The sequence below is a fragment of the Bos grunniens genome, chromosome 10 (genome assembly GCF_055505025.1).
Source record: "Bos grunniens cultivar Pamir isolate PY7600 chromosome 10, Bosgru_T2T1.0, whole genome shotgun sequence".
NCBI lineage: Eukaryota > Metazoa > Chordata > Mammalia > Artiodactyla > Bovidae > Bos > Bos grunniens.
In genome coordinates this window covers 93,650,829-93,668,386 of record NC_141174.1, presented here as the reverse complement: position 1 = coordinate 93,668,386, position 17,558 = coordinate 93,650,829, and the positions used below count along the sequence as shown (strand labels likewise).

The 17,558-nt window shown below is 43.4% G+C and overlaps 1 protein-coding gene across 10 annotated transcripts in view; it reads left to right on the top strand.

The window, feature by feature from the left end:
• Window positions 1-17,558, top strand: part of PDE8B (phosphodiesterase 8B) — a 298,935-nt gene that overhangs the window by 262,254 nt on the left and 19,123 nt on the right. For all 10 annotated transcript variants that reach the window (XR_015135515.1, XM_086323153.1, XM_086323157.1 and 7 more), the window contains 4 exons: window positions 8,196-8,238; window positions 12,756-12,833; window positions 13,918-13,994; window positions 15,474-15,638. Coding sequence is in view for 9 of the 10 variants with exons in the window: in XM_086323153.1 (XP_086179279.1) it covers window positions 8,196-8,238; window positions 12,756-12,833; window positions 13,918-13,994; window positions 15,474-15,638 (363 nt within the window). In the remaining variant the exon portion in view is untranslated. The remainder of the gene's footprint in view (window positions 1-8,195; window positions 8,239-12,755; window positions 12,834-13,917; window positions 13,995-15,473; window positions 15,639-17,558) is intronic.

The window sequence follows — 17,558 nt, the reverse complement described above, 5'->3', positions numbered from 1 at the left end:
AGTACTGGAGTGGGGTGCCATCGCCTTCTCCAAGCCTGAGGTTGAAAACTGATCAAGGCCAACACTCTTCTGTATGATCAAAAAATCTTTCAAAGTCACTCATCGTTCCTTTATAAATGAATGTCTAGTAGCTGCCGGGTTGATAACTGCATAGATTATGACAGGAAACACAGCAGTGAATCAGAGGGGCAGCAAGTTCCGGGATGAGGTACACCCAGGAGTGTGACTGCTCGACGTCCCACCAGTTCTTCTGCGCCGTTGGAGCACATTTACTGGGAAAATTCCTTATCAGTACACTACCATGCAAAGAAATAGAGGAAAACAATAGAATGGGGAAGACTAGAGGCCTCTTTGAGACAATTAGAGCTATCAAGGAAATATTTCATGCAAAGATGGGTATAATAAAGGACAGAAATGGTAGGGACCTAACAGAAGCAGAAGGTATTAAGAAGAGGTGGCAAGAATACACAAAAGAACTGTACAAAAAATATCTTCACGACCCAGATAATCACAATGGTGTGATCACTCACCTAGAGCCAGACATCCTGGAGTGCGAGGTCAAACAGATCTTAGGAAGCATCATTGTGAACAAAGCTAGTGGAGGTGATGGCTGAGCTATTTCAAATCCTCAAAGATGATGCTGTGAAAGTGCTGCACTCAATATGCCAGCAAATTTGGAAAACTCAGCAGTGGCCACAGGACTGGAAAAGGTCAGTTTTCATTCTAATCCCAAAGAAGGACAATGCCAAAGAATGCTCAATTGCACAAATTGCACTCATCTCACACGCTAGCAAAATAATGCTCAAAATCCTCCAAGCTAGGCTTCAACAGTACGTGAACTGAGAACTTCCAGATGTTCAAGCTGGATTTAGAAAAGGCAGAGGAACCAGAGATCAAATTGCCAACATCCATTGGATCATAGAAAAAGCAAGAGAATTCCAGAAAAATATCTACTTCTGCTTTATTGACTATGCCAAAGCCTTTGATTGTGGATCAAAACTAACTGTGGAAAATTCTTAAAGAGACGGAAATAGCAGACCACCTTACCTGCCTCCTGAGAAACCTGTATGCAGGTCAAGAAGCAACAGTTAGAACCAGACATGGGACAACAGACTGGTTCAAAATTGGGAAAGGGATACATCAAGGCTGTATATAGTCACTGTGCTTATTTAACTTATATGCAGAGTACATCATGAGAAATGCTGGGCTGGAAGAAGCGCAAGCTGGAATCAAGATTGCTGGGAGAAATATCAATAACCTCAGATATGCAGATGACACCACCCTTATGGTAGAAAGTGAAGAGGAACTAAAGAGCCTCTTGATGAAAGTAAAAGAGAAGAGTGGGAAAACCTGGCTTAAAACATTCAAAAAATGAAAATCATGGCATCTGGTCCCATAACTTCATGGCAAATAGATGGGGAAACAATGGAAACATTGAGAGATTTTATTTTCTTGGGCTCCAAAATCACTGCAGACAGTGACTGCAGCTGTGAAATTAAGACATTTGCTCCTTGGAAGAAAAGCTATGACAAATCTAGACAGCATATTAAAAAGCAGAGACATTACTGACAAAGGTCCGTCTAGTCAAAGCTATGGTTTTTCCAGTAGTCATGTATGGATGTGAGAGTTGGACCATAAAGAAAGTTGAGCGCTGAAGAATTGATGCTTTTGAATGGTGGTGTTGGAGAAGACTCTTGAGAGTCTCTTGGACTGCAAGGCAATCCAACAGGTCCATCCTAAAGGAAATCAGCTGAATACTCATTGGAAGGACTGATGCTGAAGCTGAAGCTCTAATACTTTGGCCACCTGATGTGAAGAACTGACTCATTGGAAAAGACCCTGATGCTAGGAAAGATTGAGGGCAGGAGGAGAAGGGGACGACAGAGGATGAGATGGTTGAATGGCATCACTGACTCGATAGACGTGAGTCTGAGCAAGCTCTGGGAGTTGGTGATGGACAGGGAAGCCACGCCATGCTGCAGTCCATGGGGTTGCAAAGAGTCAGACACAACTGAGCAACTGAACTGAACCGTACCGTGAAGCACTTTAGAGACGTCAGTATTAAGTATAATCAACAAAAACCAGTATGATGGGCAAATCATTAATAGTGTTTTCACCACAAGCTATAAGGTAAAGAACCTGAGTAATCTCCCTCTTGTGTGCACTGATATTTAGTGTACTTACGCATGCAGATACTGTGTTAGCACTGAGTACTAGGGTAGTCAAGCATACAAGGGTAATCAAGTGAGACACAGCTCCTGCTGTAAGTGGGACTTGTAGTTGCGAAGGATGACAGACAGTGAAATAAGTACAGAGTTATGAACTGTATAAAATGCAACAAAGGCAAAGCCCATTGAGAACATGTGAAACTAGAACCTAACCTAATGAGGGACTGGGATGGGCAGGAAATACCTGGGAAGGCTTCCCTGAGAGCCACCCTCAGCTCAGATTTGGAGGACAGATGGGCAAAAGGAAGAGAGCGGACTGGGAAGCTTCCGGGCTTGTGTATGTGTGGTAGCAAAGAGCATGGGAAAATCAGAGAGACGGGGATGGCAGTGCAGCCCACAAACTGGGAGCCCAGGGCAGAGTGGCAGGGCTCAAGGGTGCCTCTGGGGAACTGCAGGGCCAGGCCACACTGCAGCCTCTCATAGCCGGGTCGTCACATGGGGCTGACCCCAAGACCAGGTGGGAAGTGTGAGCTTTAAGCAGGAAAGTGGCAGGATTCGATGTACAGTTTTGCAGGATCCTGATTGAAAAGTTGAAAATGGATTAAGTTGGGAAGGTTATTGCCGAGGTCAGAGTTCAGATGAGAACTGATGGGAGCCTGTACTTTTTCAGTGGAGAGAAGTGGGTAATCCCAGAAGGGTTTAGAAATGAGATTTTATAAGATTTGATGATGGACTAGATGTGAGGATGAGAGAAAAGGAAGCATCAAGGATGGCCGCCCCACCTACACACACACACACACACACACACAGCTCACATACCGGGAATCTGGTGGTTTTAACTACAGTCCTTGTATCACTCTGTCATACCATGGCGACAAAAGCAGATTAGACATTTCTACCCAAGGTCTGTTCACACTCTCCCAGGGTGATTCCGAAATGCACACTGAAGGAGGGATCTAGTGTTTCTTTGCTTAGTAGCTTGTTATTGTAATCATCCTGGCCTTGACTCATTTTAACTGCTAAAAAGTCTTGTGATTGTTCATTTTTTTAAAAAGTTATTTCAGAGTTTTTCTCCCAGAAGAGACATCAGGATTTAGGTTCATTTATAGCTCCATGATGCACAAAATCAATCAATAAAATTATTAAAATCAGTGTATTAAATAGTTACCTAGGTAAATCTTATGCTTCTAAGATTGGCAGCTGCTGTCTACAATTCCATAGCTGTGGTTTGAAGTGGGACATCCTTTTCACACCCAGGTTCATGGCAGAGTCCCCAGGACGGGGACTTGTCATTCACCCCGCTCAGTCTCAGGCTGTTCTCAATTTTCTTCGTCTTATTTATTTTCACTGATTTTGAAATTGTTTCGGACTTCCAATTTTTAGCTATCAATCCATATTCTCAGTTGAACATATAATTTCTCAAAATTTTGTTATGAATTTTTTCAAACACAGAAGAGAAAAATTGTAAGTAAATACACGTATACCTACCACCTAGGTTCTGTAATTAACACTTTGCTCAATCATCTATCTATATATCTATCAGTCCATCTATCCCTCCCTCGATTCATCCATCAGTCCATCTTGTTCTTTTGATAGATTTCAAATTAAGTTGCAGACATCAGGACATTTCACCCCTTGGTAGTTTGGCATGCATATTATTAATTTGAATTTAATATGTGGTTGAGAGTTTTTTCATTTCTTAGTAAAGGTTACATACAGTGAAATGTACAAACCCTAAGCATAACAGTCCTTGTATTTTGACAAATGCATGTGCCTCTGTAACGCAGACCCCATCAAGATTTCAAACCTGCCCGCCCCAGACATTCCCTTACGCCCGCTTCCCAGTTATCCCTGCCTCCACTCCCTTCCTTCCCACCCCCGGAGGTAACACTGTTCTGACTTCTGTGACCATAGATTAGTTTTGCTTGTTCCAGAGCTTCCTGAAGCGTCTCTTCTTCTGTGTTGGCTTCTTTCATTCATCATCAATGTTTTGAGATTCATTTACGTTGTATGTGGGCTTCCCAGGTGGCTCAGTGGTAAAGAATCCACCTGCCGCCTGCCGTTCAGGGGCCACAGGATATGCAGGCTCGATCCCTGGGTCGGGAAGATCCCCTGGAGAAGGAAATGACAACCTGCTCCAGTATTCTGGTCTGGGAAATTCCATGGACAGGAGCCTGGCGGGCTACAGTCCAGGGGGTCACAAAGAGTCAGACACGTGACTCAGCATGCGTGTATGTTCTATGTATCAGTATTTTTTTTCCTTTTTATTTCTACCACAGTTTATTTCTCTTGTTGATAGACTTGTGAGCTGCTTTCCATTTGGATTCCTTTGAACATTCTTAGGCAAGTCTTTTTGTGAATATATGCTCTCATTTATCTTGGGTAGATAACTCAGGAGTGGAACTGAACACCGAGGAGCTGGGTCACAGGGTAGGCATACATTTAATTGTATAAGAAATGCCAGACCATTTTCATAGTGACTGTACAACTTTATATACCCTCTAGTGTGTAAGAGTTGCAGTTGTTGCACATACTTGACAGAATTTCTTTTTAGTTTTATGCGTTCTGGTGGATGTGCAGAGAAAATACCTTTTTACAATTTTATTTATTTAGATACTTATTTACTTGGCTGCGTTGGGTCTGAGTTGTGGCACACAGGCTCCAGAGCGTGCAGGCTCAGTAACTGCCGCATGCAGGCTCTCTAGGTGGGTCACGTGGGCTTCAGTCGGCTGAGCTGCCCTGCAGCGGCTGGAATCTTAGTTCCCTGACCGGGGATCAAACTTGCATCCCCGGCATTGCAAGGTGGATTCCTAACCACTGGACCACCAGGGAAGTCCCGAGAATATCACTGTTAAACGGTTATTCTTCAAGAGGAAAACAATCAAATGACCTTGACATGCATGCACACACACCTAGAACCTGCAGTGTTTTAAGAGCCAAGCGTAATCCAGTGTCTGTACACAGGGCATTTAGCACAAGGACAGCAACACTTAGGGGAACCTAGTGTATGTTAGGTAACTAAAACATTGGAATTATGAATTTTTTCCCCCAAAAATAGGCTGTAAGCCTCCAAGGCCTTGCTATTAATAAGAAATTCCAGTTCTGAGCTCTGGCAGGCGTGGCACCGGCCAGGCCAGCAGCATTCATATTGCAGCGCCTTCGTGCTGAAGCCTGTGGGACACAGGATATCAGAATTCTTAGTCATTTATAGATGCACTTCCATTGCAAGAGGGGGAACAAAACACCATACTCTGGAGAGATTGGCTGTCACGTGGCCTTTAAATTAGGATTCTTTGCTTCGCTTTAGCTTGTGCGTGACAAAGCCTATCCATAGCAGAGTCATGTCTTCTCCAGAGTTACAAAGGGAATTATATTCAAACAGATGCCCTTCACCGAACCAGAGCACTGTGTCTGCAGACCCAGTTTAACAAGCCTGAGCCCCAGGCTGCCCTTCTGGGGCCTAACCCTAGAGAGCAATGTGACAAAGAGGAAGTGGCTTTAGATCTAGAGAGAGCCGGGTTTGGAATTGAGATCTGCCAAGTGCTGGCTGTGTGGTTCAGGGAAGTCCCTTGACTTCTCCATCTGTCAGAAGGAATGACGACCCTCCCTCCCTTGCACGGACATTGTAATGACCAGGTTGCCGGTGTCGAACTGCTAGCCCTGTGCAAACACGGAAGAGAAGGCTGCCATAGTCACGGGAGGGGTGGCCCCTCCTCTATTACTGCCCACAGTCTGCAGGCCCACGAGCCTCATCTGACTGCCCACCAGTGAATGCCCAGCCACACAGCCGCTCACTTTCTGTGCGTTTCCTGTGTGCTCAGTCACTTTAGTCACGTCAGACCCTTTGCAACCCCCTGGACTGCAGCCGGCCAGGCTCCTCTGTCCATGAGATTTCCCAGACAAGATTACTGGAGTAGGTTGTCATTTCCTCCTCCAGGGGATCTTCATGACCCAGGGATCGAACCCACATCTCCTGCATTGCAGGTGGACTCACTACCACTGAGCCACGAGGGAGGCCCGTTTTCTCAGCAAGTGACTGAGAATTATGAGGAAATAATTGTAGTGGAAGCATTCATACCAAGTTATAAACGATGGATGGGTTTAGCCTTCCAAGAAAATTGTAATTCTGTAAGATTTTTTTCATTCAAGTGAACCTTTGGTTGTAAAAGGAGGTGTCTGGGAGAGGCACATGGATTGTGAGTCAGAAGCTTCAGTAAGAACCTAGCCCTGCTGAGGTGTGGGAGGCCAGCTGCCACCAGGCACAGTTCTGACCACAGAGGACTGTGAAGCGAGTCATGGCCTGACACGGCACTCAGAAGCTCTGCTCGTGAAGCCAGTGATGGTCGGCTGGTTGAGGAGGGTTTCCAGTCTCTGCTGTCCATAACGTGGAGCCCGTCATCCTAGAGGCAGGGCTGGCCTGGGCCTTGCTTGGACCTTGGGCTTCCTCGAGTTTCATTAGACTGAATACAAAGCCTGTGTTGCCCTCCTGGGAGGTCCACAGTCCAGTCAGTGGTCCTGGGGAGCTCAATGAAAGACAAGAAAGGGTTTTTGGTGTGTGATCTGGGGAGCCATGGGACTTTGGTCCTTAAGGAAAGGTGGATTGTGATTCAGAGAGAAAACTTTCATTTAACGATGACTTGCTTTTGAGCTAAAAAGTTGACTGAGAAAAAGCTGTACTCATTTGGTATATCAAAAATTGATATTGCACTCAGTAGCTTTGAGCAGATGGTCTTCATTTGTAAAGAAAAAACAAAACAGGGTCTTCTCTGGTGGTCCAGTGGCTAAGACTCTGCACTCCTAATGCAAAGGGCCCGGGGGTCTATTCCTGGTTGGGGAATTAGATCCCACATGCTCTGACTAAAACCCAGTGAAGCCAAATAAAATGTAAGAAGAACCAGAACAAAACAGAAGAAATAAAAAGATCCCATAATTGTGGGATAAATGAGTCAGAGCCCTTTGGTCACCTGTAAGACCAAGATCTCACACAGGCTGGCCATGAAACTGTTTCTGTAATTACATGGAATGAACTGTGCAGAACAGTTCATACAAAACCCCCTATAATTAACACTTCAGTTTTATGTGATTATTTTTCAATGGGTCAATCAAGCTGGAACATTTTACCTGTATCTGATATATTAATATATGGGACTTCTGGCTGTTACAGCTGACGTTGCTAAACCATACTGTCTTCCTCCATAAACAGTCCTACACACTCATCTGTCTTGCTCTTCAGGTTAACTTACTCCATTCATTCAGTGCCTACAAAAGGATGGTGGTTTTAGAAACCGGAAATAGGTGGATTTAGCAGCAGAGCAGCCTGATTATAATCATGACAGCTAGATGTACCCAGAATCAATGTCTGAGTTATCAACATGAGAAATGCAGAACACCCCCCCAAAGAAAGCATATTTATTATTTCTACTGTTAATGACTTCACTCAGCGTTTGACAGATATTTACCAAGCAGCAGCACAAAAAAATTGATACTGAGAAAGAAATAGGTGCCAAACTGAATCTGAAGTTAAGACCTTGTGAAGAAACGTGTAGTAAATTGACTCTGTCTATAATTGATGTGCGTTTGAAGAGCTTCTTTGAAAGGTTTTTTTGAATTCTAGGCTTAAATTCGGACTGCTTTTATATTACAGGAAAAATGTACAGTATGTCTGAAATAAAAACAGGGTACATATGATAACCCTGATAAAAATGTTTAATCTTGTTTTAAATTTTTTTTGTCTTTCTGCATTTCTGTAGACTGTCAAAAATGAGAACAGCTGACTGGAGATCTAGATGTCTTGCTTAGCAAGAGCATCCCTTGGCTGTCTTCCTGTTCTCAGATGCAGGCGTTTTATAAGTGTCTGGATGTAATAGAGAATTTGTAATGTACATCTTTCATCTGTTCATATCATCTGTGCAATGTCTTCCTTTCTTGAACTCGTCAGAGTTTTTAATTAAATTGGTTGGAAATGTAACTAATACCATATTTTAAATCTCTTTTTCTTGCTTTTACCAAACTTCTGAACAACTTTAGATTCTCAAGATTCATCGTGATTCAGGAGACAATTCTCAGACAGGTGAGAATACTGCAATTTCACTCTTACACGGTTGGGTGGGATTTGTGGGCTCAAGTCTATGAATCAGTCTGAAGAAGCCTGGATTGGCAGTTTCACCACCCTGGAAACTTGAATTGCCGATACCTCAGTGCTGATAATGAAAGGTTTGAGAGCCAGGTTAAAAGCAGGATCCCTTAAAAGGCTTTGAATCTTCATTCATGGCAACCTTTTCTCCTGAACGCCTTCCCCATCCTGGCTTCTTTTGCTGCCTAGAAACCATGGAGAGCAGATAAACTCACAACAGAGCGTGGCTTGGAGGTCCAGAGAGTGCATTGTCGTCACACCGCAGTCAGGCTCCCCTTCTCTGCAGCTGTCAGTGAAACGTGAATAGGCCCTCCTGGGATCAGGGGCAGCGAGTCACCATTTCAGCTGCCCACACCCACATGTCATCCGTTGAGCAAGGCTCACTGACTCCTGGTTTCCTCTCCCATGAAAAGAGGGGGCTGAACTAATGACCTCTACATCGGAAAGGTCTGGAATGATCTTAGAGGAATCATTAGAGGGAAAAATCAGTCTGCCACCAACAATGTACAACTCTCATTCCTGTACAGACAGCACCTTCTCCCCACTGCTGGGGGCTTCCCAGCCACTTAGGAGTACTTAACGTAGTACGTAGTAGGCCCTGGCCTACTTCAGTTCAGTTCAGTTCAGTTGCTCAGTCATGTCTGACTCTTTGTGACCCCATGAATTGCAGTATACCAGGCCTCCCTGTCCATCACCAGCTCCCAGAGTTTACCCAAACTCGCGTCCATCGAGTCAGTGATGCCATCCAGCCATCTCATCCTCTGTCGTCCCCTTCTCCTCCTGCCCCCAATCCCTCCCAGCATCAGAGTCTTTTCCAATGAGTCAACTCTTCACATGAGGTGGCCAAAGTACTGCAGTTTCAGCTTTAGCATCATTCCTTCCAAAGAAATCCTAGGGCTGATCTCCTTCAGAATGGACTGGTTGGATCTCCTTGCAGTCCAAGGGACTCTCCAGAGTCTTCTCCAACACCACAGTTCAAAAGCATCAATTCTTCGGCGCTCAGCTTTCTTCACAGTCCAACTCTCACATCCATACATGACCACAGGAAAAACCATAGCCTTGACTAGACGGACCTTTGTTGGCAGAGTACTGTCTCTGCTTTTGAATATGCTCTCTAGGTTGGTCATAACTTTCCTTCCAAGGAGTAAGTGTCTTTAAATTTCATGGCTGCAATCACCATCTGCAGTGATTTTGGAGCCCAAAAAAATAAAGTCTGACATTGTTTCCACTGTTTCCCCATCTATTTGCCATGAAGTGATGGGACCAGATGCCATGATCTTCGTTTTCTGAATGTTGAGCTTTAAGCCAACTTTTTCACTCTCTACTTTCACTTTCATCAAGAGGCTTTTTAGTTCCTCTTCACTTTCTGCCATTCCTTTCCTCCGTTGTGGAATGGACCGTGTTTTCACCTACTCAGCAAGATTTCATCTGATCTGACCTTCAGTTTCTTCATTTGTCAAATGAATTAACTGTTTGGTATCTTTCTCCTCTTCCCTCCACACTTTGTTTCTTTCACAGATGGTTTAGTTTATTTCCTTAACCTAGTGAGAGTATTGTTTTAACTAACCTACCAGCTAAAAACTGTTACAAGCATTTTCATGTCCTTTATGAAGCCCAGTATTGCCTTACATATGATAGACACTCAACAGATACAGAACACTGATGATAAACTGGAACCATCCCGTCTTGGAAGCAGAAGTTCTGCCACGTATTAGCTCTTTGACCTTGAGCTACCCACACAATTTCTCCAAGTTTAAATTTCCTCATCAGTAAAATGGAGATTGTACTTCATTGTAATGATTATATATTTACTATCGTTATAAATAGTAAAGCACAACGTCTGATGCATAGTAAGTACTCAGTATATGGTAGCTGGTTTTTATTTATTTATTTTTTTGAATTGATGACACTATATCCTTTTTTGCCATTGAGTATGGCTGTTTGAATCTCTCATCCTTTGTTTGTCTTTTTAAATTCAAATTCCACAACATCTGTTGATAGAAGGAATAAATGAATTCTTTGATTTAAATGGCCTTTATTGAAGAAATAATTTCTGCAAACCCTTGATCTTTTCTGTTGTTAAAGATTTTCTTTTTTTTTTTCTTTTTTTTTTTAATTAATTTTATTTTATTTTTAAACCTTACATAATTATATTAGTTTTTTGAAGTCTGAAAGAATAAGCATTTCCCATCTTTGAATAATTCTAATGAATGATTTAGAATTCAACCAGCCACCCTGGGCTGTATATAGTCTCTCTAGTTTAGCTTTATTTGGAAACTGCACTTTGAGGAACTCTTGTGCTCTTTAATCCTGAATTTAATCTTCAATATTTAATAAGTCAGATTTAATTTGTTATCTGATAAACAAATGTTAGGGGTGTATATGATTATTAAGCTGCAGAACAGGCTCACAACCAGTGTCTTGCAAATGACCATCAGTTTCTCAGGTTTGGAAGATGCAATATGATCCTAACAATATCACTTGAAGTACCGCCTCCTCTAGATCCCTTTTAAAGAAATACTGAAGCTTAAATCCAAGGCCAGGCAAATTATTAAGGCAGGATCTGAAAGAAAAATACACAAAGGGATAGTAAAATATTTCAAGTTAGGTGATTTAAGGCAAGATCCTAAGGCTTTGTTGTTCCGATTAACTTTGTAATACTTCACCCTTCCACTCTGGGCATCCCATGTAGTGCTAGAGGTAAAGAAGCCGCCTGCCAGTGCAGGAGACATAAGAGACCTGGGTTCAGTCCCTGGGTTGGGAAGATCCCCTAGAGGAGGGCAGGGCAACCCAGTCCAGTATTCTTGCCTGGAAAATCCCACGGACAGAGGAGTCTGGTGGGCTACAGTCTATAGGATCACAGAGTCCGACACAACTGAAGTGACTTAGCACACATGCACCTTCCGCTTTAAGCTATATAAATATAATTCAGATTTAGTTACTACTGATTTAAACTTTTAAACTTGAATCAGATTTTTCAAAGTGCTATCTATAGTTGCTGATTTAAACTGTTTAAAGTTGAATCAGATATTTAAGAACATATGTAAATAGTTAAAAGGTGACCTAGAGATGTATCGAAGACATATTACAAAATGATAACAAGTAATAAAATAATACTGTAACATGATCCCATGTGTGCTTGAAAAGAAGTTATACATGCAGATGAACAGATGTGATTCACGATAATGGACAACATGAGCTGTATACTTACCACGTACGTAGCAGGCACTGGCTGTCCCAAGTGCTATGTATGAATTAACTCGTTTACATCTCACAACAATCTGTGAATGAGATGCTGTAATCATCCCCATTTTGTGGATACCGAGACACAGAAGGAACATCCCCAAGGATACACTGCTTTCAGATGGCTCAGTGGAGATTGGGATTTCAGAAGGAACATCCCCAAGGTTACACAGCTTTTAGATGGCGTAGTGGAGATTGGAATTTCAGCAGTTTCGCTCTGGAACTGCTTCTGTTAATTACTGTGTTCTCTTGTACTTTTTAGTGTCACTAGACAATTCTGTAAAAATCACTGCATCTCTTTTTCTCTCTTGAAATATGGTCACTTATTGGTGTCTGGAAAAGCATTTCCCCTGCTGAAATCTGCGCAGTGAGGAAAAACTCTGTTTTATGGCTAAGTTTTTCTCCTTGTTCATGGGTAACTCTTACAAGCAGCAGATGCCCTGAAAATGTATCTTTCTGAAGCCCCCTCTGACATGTTCACCCTTTGGTCCTCATTGGTATCATCAGTAGCACTGTTTAATTAGATTTCACATGAATGTGACAGCACATTTTGAGTGTTAAATTCAAAGTCTGCAAAGACACATTTTTTATTTTTTTTTCACCAGAAACAGGGATGAAAGTGAAAGTTAAATCATTGGAAATTGTTGGGATTATAAGATTGCTTTTCCCTCTCTTCCTTCCCGGGATCTACATCATTTGATGAAAGTATATTCTCAGGAGAACTTAGAAAACCGTCTAGAGGTCTGACTTTTCAGAGGGACCTAAGATTGGTCCAAATTGATTTCTCAAATAAATTCAGCTCTCTATCGATTTGACTAGCAGTTTATTTCCTCAGATATCCCCACAGAAGCCTTTCCCATCCTTTGTCCTTCAAGCCAAAAAGAACTCCTCAAAATTCTCCCCAAGTTTTAATGTCTATTTTCAAGAAGATATTTATTAATGGAACTAAATAACCCTTAATAATAAGCTGCACTACAGTGTCATATGGTACCGCAAGAAACGGGCATCTTTTTACAATTAATATTACTGATAATACTGTGTGTGCTGAGGATTTAAAGACGTAGTGGTTCGCTATTTCTTAAAAAATATTTTTACAGTGCTTAAAAAGTAACCTTGTTTTCTTTGGAGAATGAGGGAAAAAAATATGTACAGACTTTGCTGTGAATAAGCTGTAAACTAATCACTCTCCATTACTAATCTGAAATCCTTAGAGTCTCATTCATTCAGATATAAGAACAGGAGGAAAGAGTCCATTGATGTGAAATCAATATCATCTCGAGGCAGTGATGGTAAGAAGTTCATATTTCCTTGACTTTAAAGTGTAGGAAATGACGTAGGAATATATTCAAGAATTCGTCAGCGTATAAACTAAACCCCAAAGAGTAGGATTATGACTAAACTGGCATTTTTTTTCTGTAAGCAGAAAAATTTTAGGCCTTTTTACTCTTTTTTACTTTTTATAGTCTTTGTCTTCCCTATGAAACGATGCTAGGCTGGTTCCTTTATGCCCTAATGTGTGTTAGGACACATAACCGCTGGAGCACCTCAGCCTCGATAGCTGAGTCCCTCTCAGCGGCTATCCTTCAGGTCACAGTGGGAAAGCTGAGCGTGAGGGAGGCGGCTGAACTAACACGGACCAAAGAAATAAGATGCATAATTCATAAAGGAAGATGGCTAAAGCACACAGCATGCAAGAGATTGGGACCAAAAATGAAATGACAAAAACAGACTGACATTTTCCCCAGTGGGTTGAGGGTATAGACAGATGGAAAGGATATCCATTTTATGGAGAGGATAATGGATGAGGGAATTTCAGCCGGACTAGCTCAGTTTTTATAGATGAGAGCTAGACCCACCAAAGGTTCTTGGTGTTAAGACCCTGAAGACTCAGAATGGGGGGGGGGGGGCTCATTCTCCTGCCTACCCCAACCCTAGTCACGGATCACACTTTCCCTCCTACACTGCCGTTATTTGGCTACATGGTCTGTGGCTGAAGGCTGAAAGTGATGGACCTGCCCAAGTTGGGCTTTAGTGACTTAGGGAAAGTGAGTCCTGGGGCATCGTCAGGCTCTTGGGATGAGGTTTCTGGATCCTATCAACCCTCTCTGAAATCCCTCTGTGGGCCTGAGACTCATAACACCTTCCTGTCATCAAAGTTCTAGGCCAGAGCAGCCTTTCCAGTCCCTGGCAAGTAGTGGCTGAGCTCTCAGCAGTTTAAGATTAAGAGATGGGTGAATTCATTGCTTTGTGGGGTGCAATGGAGGACAGTGGTCCTGTGAGAATCAGGCCCCGGGTCCATGAAGGGTTCCTTTGCTGCACTGAAACCCAGCTGAGCCACCAGCAACAGATTCAGCTTTCTTGACTTCTCTCCAGCACCAAGTCTGCAGAACCGTCGCTACCCATCCATGGCGCGGATCCACTCCATGACCATTGAGGCTCCCATCACGAAGGTGAGTGGCAGCTGCGGCCTCTGCTCTGCCGCCAGGGCCACTGAGCCCTCGCTGTATTCTGGAGATAAAGTGATGAATGGCATACTACCAATATCGTGGAGTTTATAGTAAAGGAAACACAAATAAACACATCATAAATACGTAGGAAAACAGCAGGTGTCTATGAGGGAGAATTAGGTTAGGGCCCTGTTTCGGTTGGGTGAAAGGGGTGGTCAAGGAGTGTCTCTGTAGAGGAAGTAACATTTGCAGTAAGACCTGAAGGATGCAAAAATGTTAGGAGAAGAGGATTCTAGCGGGCACAGCAGGGGATGAGCACCGAGGTGGGAGGAGGAGGGAACGGAGCCACTGAGGACTGGAAAGCAAGTAGCGTGACTGGATCTTGGCGAGCAGAGGGGAGTCAGGGTACAGCGATGTGCGGGGCTCAGTGCATGCTGACCAGCTGAGCCATAGGCAGTGTATGTTTTACAGCAATGTGGGGGGCTCAGTGCATGCTGACCAGCTGAGCCATAGGCAGTGTATGTTTTAGTCTGTGTGCAGCAGAAACCACGGAAGAGTTTAAAGGAGGGAAGCGACATGACCTGGTATGTTTATTGAAAAGAACACCCAGCTGCCATGCAGAGAATGGACTGGAGATGACAGGAGTGAAAGAGAGGAAGCCACTTACGGACCTGTTCCAGAATTCTAAGCAAGGAAGGTGTCAGCTGTACTAGAATTACAGCAGTCGAGGTGGAGAGAAATAAGTAGATCAAGAAATATTTGGGAGTAACTTCGGTTTCTCTTGATGATGAATTATACTGTCAGGTAGGGCGAGAATTGAGGGAAAGTGAAGTCAACCACGGCCTCCCAGGCTTTTGGTTTGAGCACAAGATTAATAGAAGTGTTGTTTTTTTTTTTTCACAGCAGTGTAGAAACCAAAGGAGTGCAGCTCTTGTCTTTTTATTTTATTTTTTTATGTTTACTTGCTTGCTTTGGGAAGAGGGGAGCAAGGTCATGACTTTAGTTTTTGACATGTAAATAAGATAATCCAGTAGATAGGTCAGGCAGGGAACTGAATGTATAAATCTGAAGGTCAAAATGGAGTTCAGGGCTGGGCTGTAATTTTGAGAGTCCTTGGCATGCGGGTCGTACGTGTCTGGAGTCGTGGAAAGGAAAAAGCTTGTCTCTGAGAGAATTGTAGAGAGAGAGGAAGGCCCAGCATTAATCTCTGAGGGACTGCAGCCTGTGGCAGAGAGCTGGAAGAGACAGATCAGCAGAAGAGCCTGAGAAGACATAGCTGCTGAAGTAAGAGAAACACCAGAGAGGGTGGCGAGAGAAGCTTGCCCCAGTACAACGAGGTGCTGCCGTGAAGACACGGGGCATTTTGAACAATAAGATGTGTTACCGTCTAATTTCTTTTAGATTCTGGATTCATGAGTGACTTTTGGGAAGCAGAACCCTAATGTCCTCAAATTTATTCTTTCTCTCTCTTCCCTTCCTTAGGTTATAAATATAATCAATGCAGCCCAAGAAAACAGTCCTGTCACAGTGGCAGAAGCCTTGGACAGAGTTTTAGAAATTTTACGAACTACGGAACTGTACTCCCCTCAGCTGGGTACCAAAGATGAAGATCCCCACACCAGCGACCTCGTGGGAGGGCTGATGACTGTGAGTGATGAGAAGGAACCGAAGTGCAGGGCAGATGACATCGAATGTCCTCCCGAGTACATGTAACAGATAAACTATTACCGGCAGGTGTAGAAATACCTGCTGTGTGAGCTAACTAGAAGCAGTGGCAGGAACACAAATGAATAATTTGTCCTTCAGAATTCGTGTTACAGTAAGGAGTAAATGGACAGTTGATTGAAGGCTAGCTATCACAATGGGGCCCTTGTTGACTTCTTCCCCTTGACCCGGTATGGTTATCCATCGAGACCTTGGCTTCCTCGGACCTCAGGCTCTTTATATAATGAAAGGGTTGGTTGGTACTTAGGTGACAGCACTAGTTTCCAAAATCTTACCTGTAGAATCCTTTCTTTAAATAGAAGCTTTACATAGCATTCCCTTTATAATCAATAAAAACAGAGTGGAGCCACTGTGGCTCAGTACAGGGAGGAGGGGAGGGGCCGCCCCTTGCCAGCACTCCAGTAGCACCATCTACCCACTAGAAGTGGCTGATTCTTAAGGACCTTGTCCTGGCCTGTTGGTGTTGCTGTGATCTGTCTGTCTGTAATCATCATCTATCAGCAAGTGAAGAAAAATAAGAAAGTTCAAATTATTAATTTGTGCTTCTTATTGGAGACCGAAGCTGGAAGAAGTCTTTGGGAGAACAAAGACTGAGGCACCAGAGGGCTTTACTTTCAAGTTTTCTGTCCAGCCCTGCCACCAGATGCAGAATGTTGACTGGTTTTCTGGTCCATTGTCCTTGTTTTTACCAAAGGTCCCTGACGCCCCCGTGATTTGAGTAACCTGTTCCTTTCAAGGCCCTGGGTTGGCCTTGGTCACCCATCCCAGTGCAGTGTACACTCTATTTCTAAAGGATACACGCACACACCAGAATATTATTCAGCCAGTAAAAAAGAATGAAATAACACCATTTGCAGCAACACGGATGGACCTACAGATTATCAAGCTAAGTGAAGTAAGTCAGAGAGAGACAAATATCATACGGTGTCCCTTATATGTGAAATTTAAAATAATGATACAAATGAACTTATTTGTGAAATAGACTCACAGATATAGAAAAGAAATTTATGGTCACCAAAGGGGAAAGGGGTGGTGGAGGAGATAAATTAGGAGATTAGGGTTAGCAGATACAAACTACTATATATAAAACAGATAAGCAACAAGAACCTACTGAACAGCACAGAGAGCTATAGTCAAAATCTTATAATAATCTATAAAAGAAACTGAAAAAGAATACACACACACACACACGTGTAACCGCTTTGCCACACACCTGAAGCTGTCACACCATCGAGGACCAGCAATACTTCCATTGAAAAAACAAAGGAAGACTGGCGAGGGCCGTGGGGAGGCTGGCCACTGCAGAGCTGCTGCGGGAAGATTGGGGTTCCCAGAACAAGTTACCTGCTGTCCTTTCCCCGCTGCCAGACCATGGGCTTCCTCTCCAGGTCGGGCAGTGAGGAACCAGTGCAAGCTTCCGCCTATTCTTACGAAGCGTTAGGAAAGAGACAAAGGCAAATTAGAAGCAGAAGGAAAACATGAAAACGACGACAGAGGAGCCCCTTGCGATGCCTGCCCTAGAGGCGGGAGAGTTACGGCCGTCACGCCTCATCTGTTTATCTGGTTCTGAAAGTTTAAGCTCTTGGCCTGAAGATTCTAAGTGTGACTTCAGGAGAGCCCTTCATTAACACGTTAAACCTTAGCACATACTTTCGCAGGATGACAAGCAATTATAAGTGACTTTTAAGCAAAGATGTAAATAATTAGGTACTCGGGTAGAAGGTAGAGGATAGGAACTGACACTGAAGAGCATCTGGGGACTAAAGTTCAAGAGCCTGTTAAATGGTGGGACACAGGCATTCCGTCCTGTGCTGCCCTTCCCAAGACCTCAAGTCCAGAAAC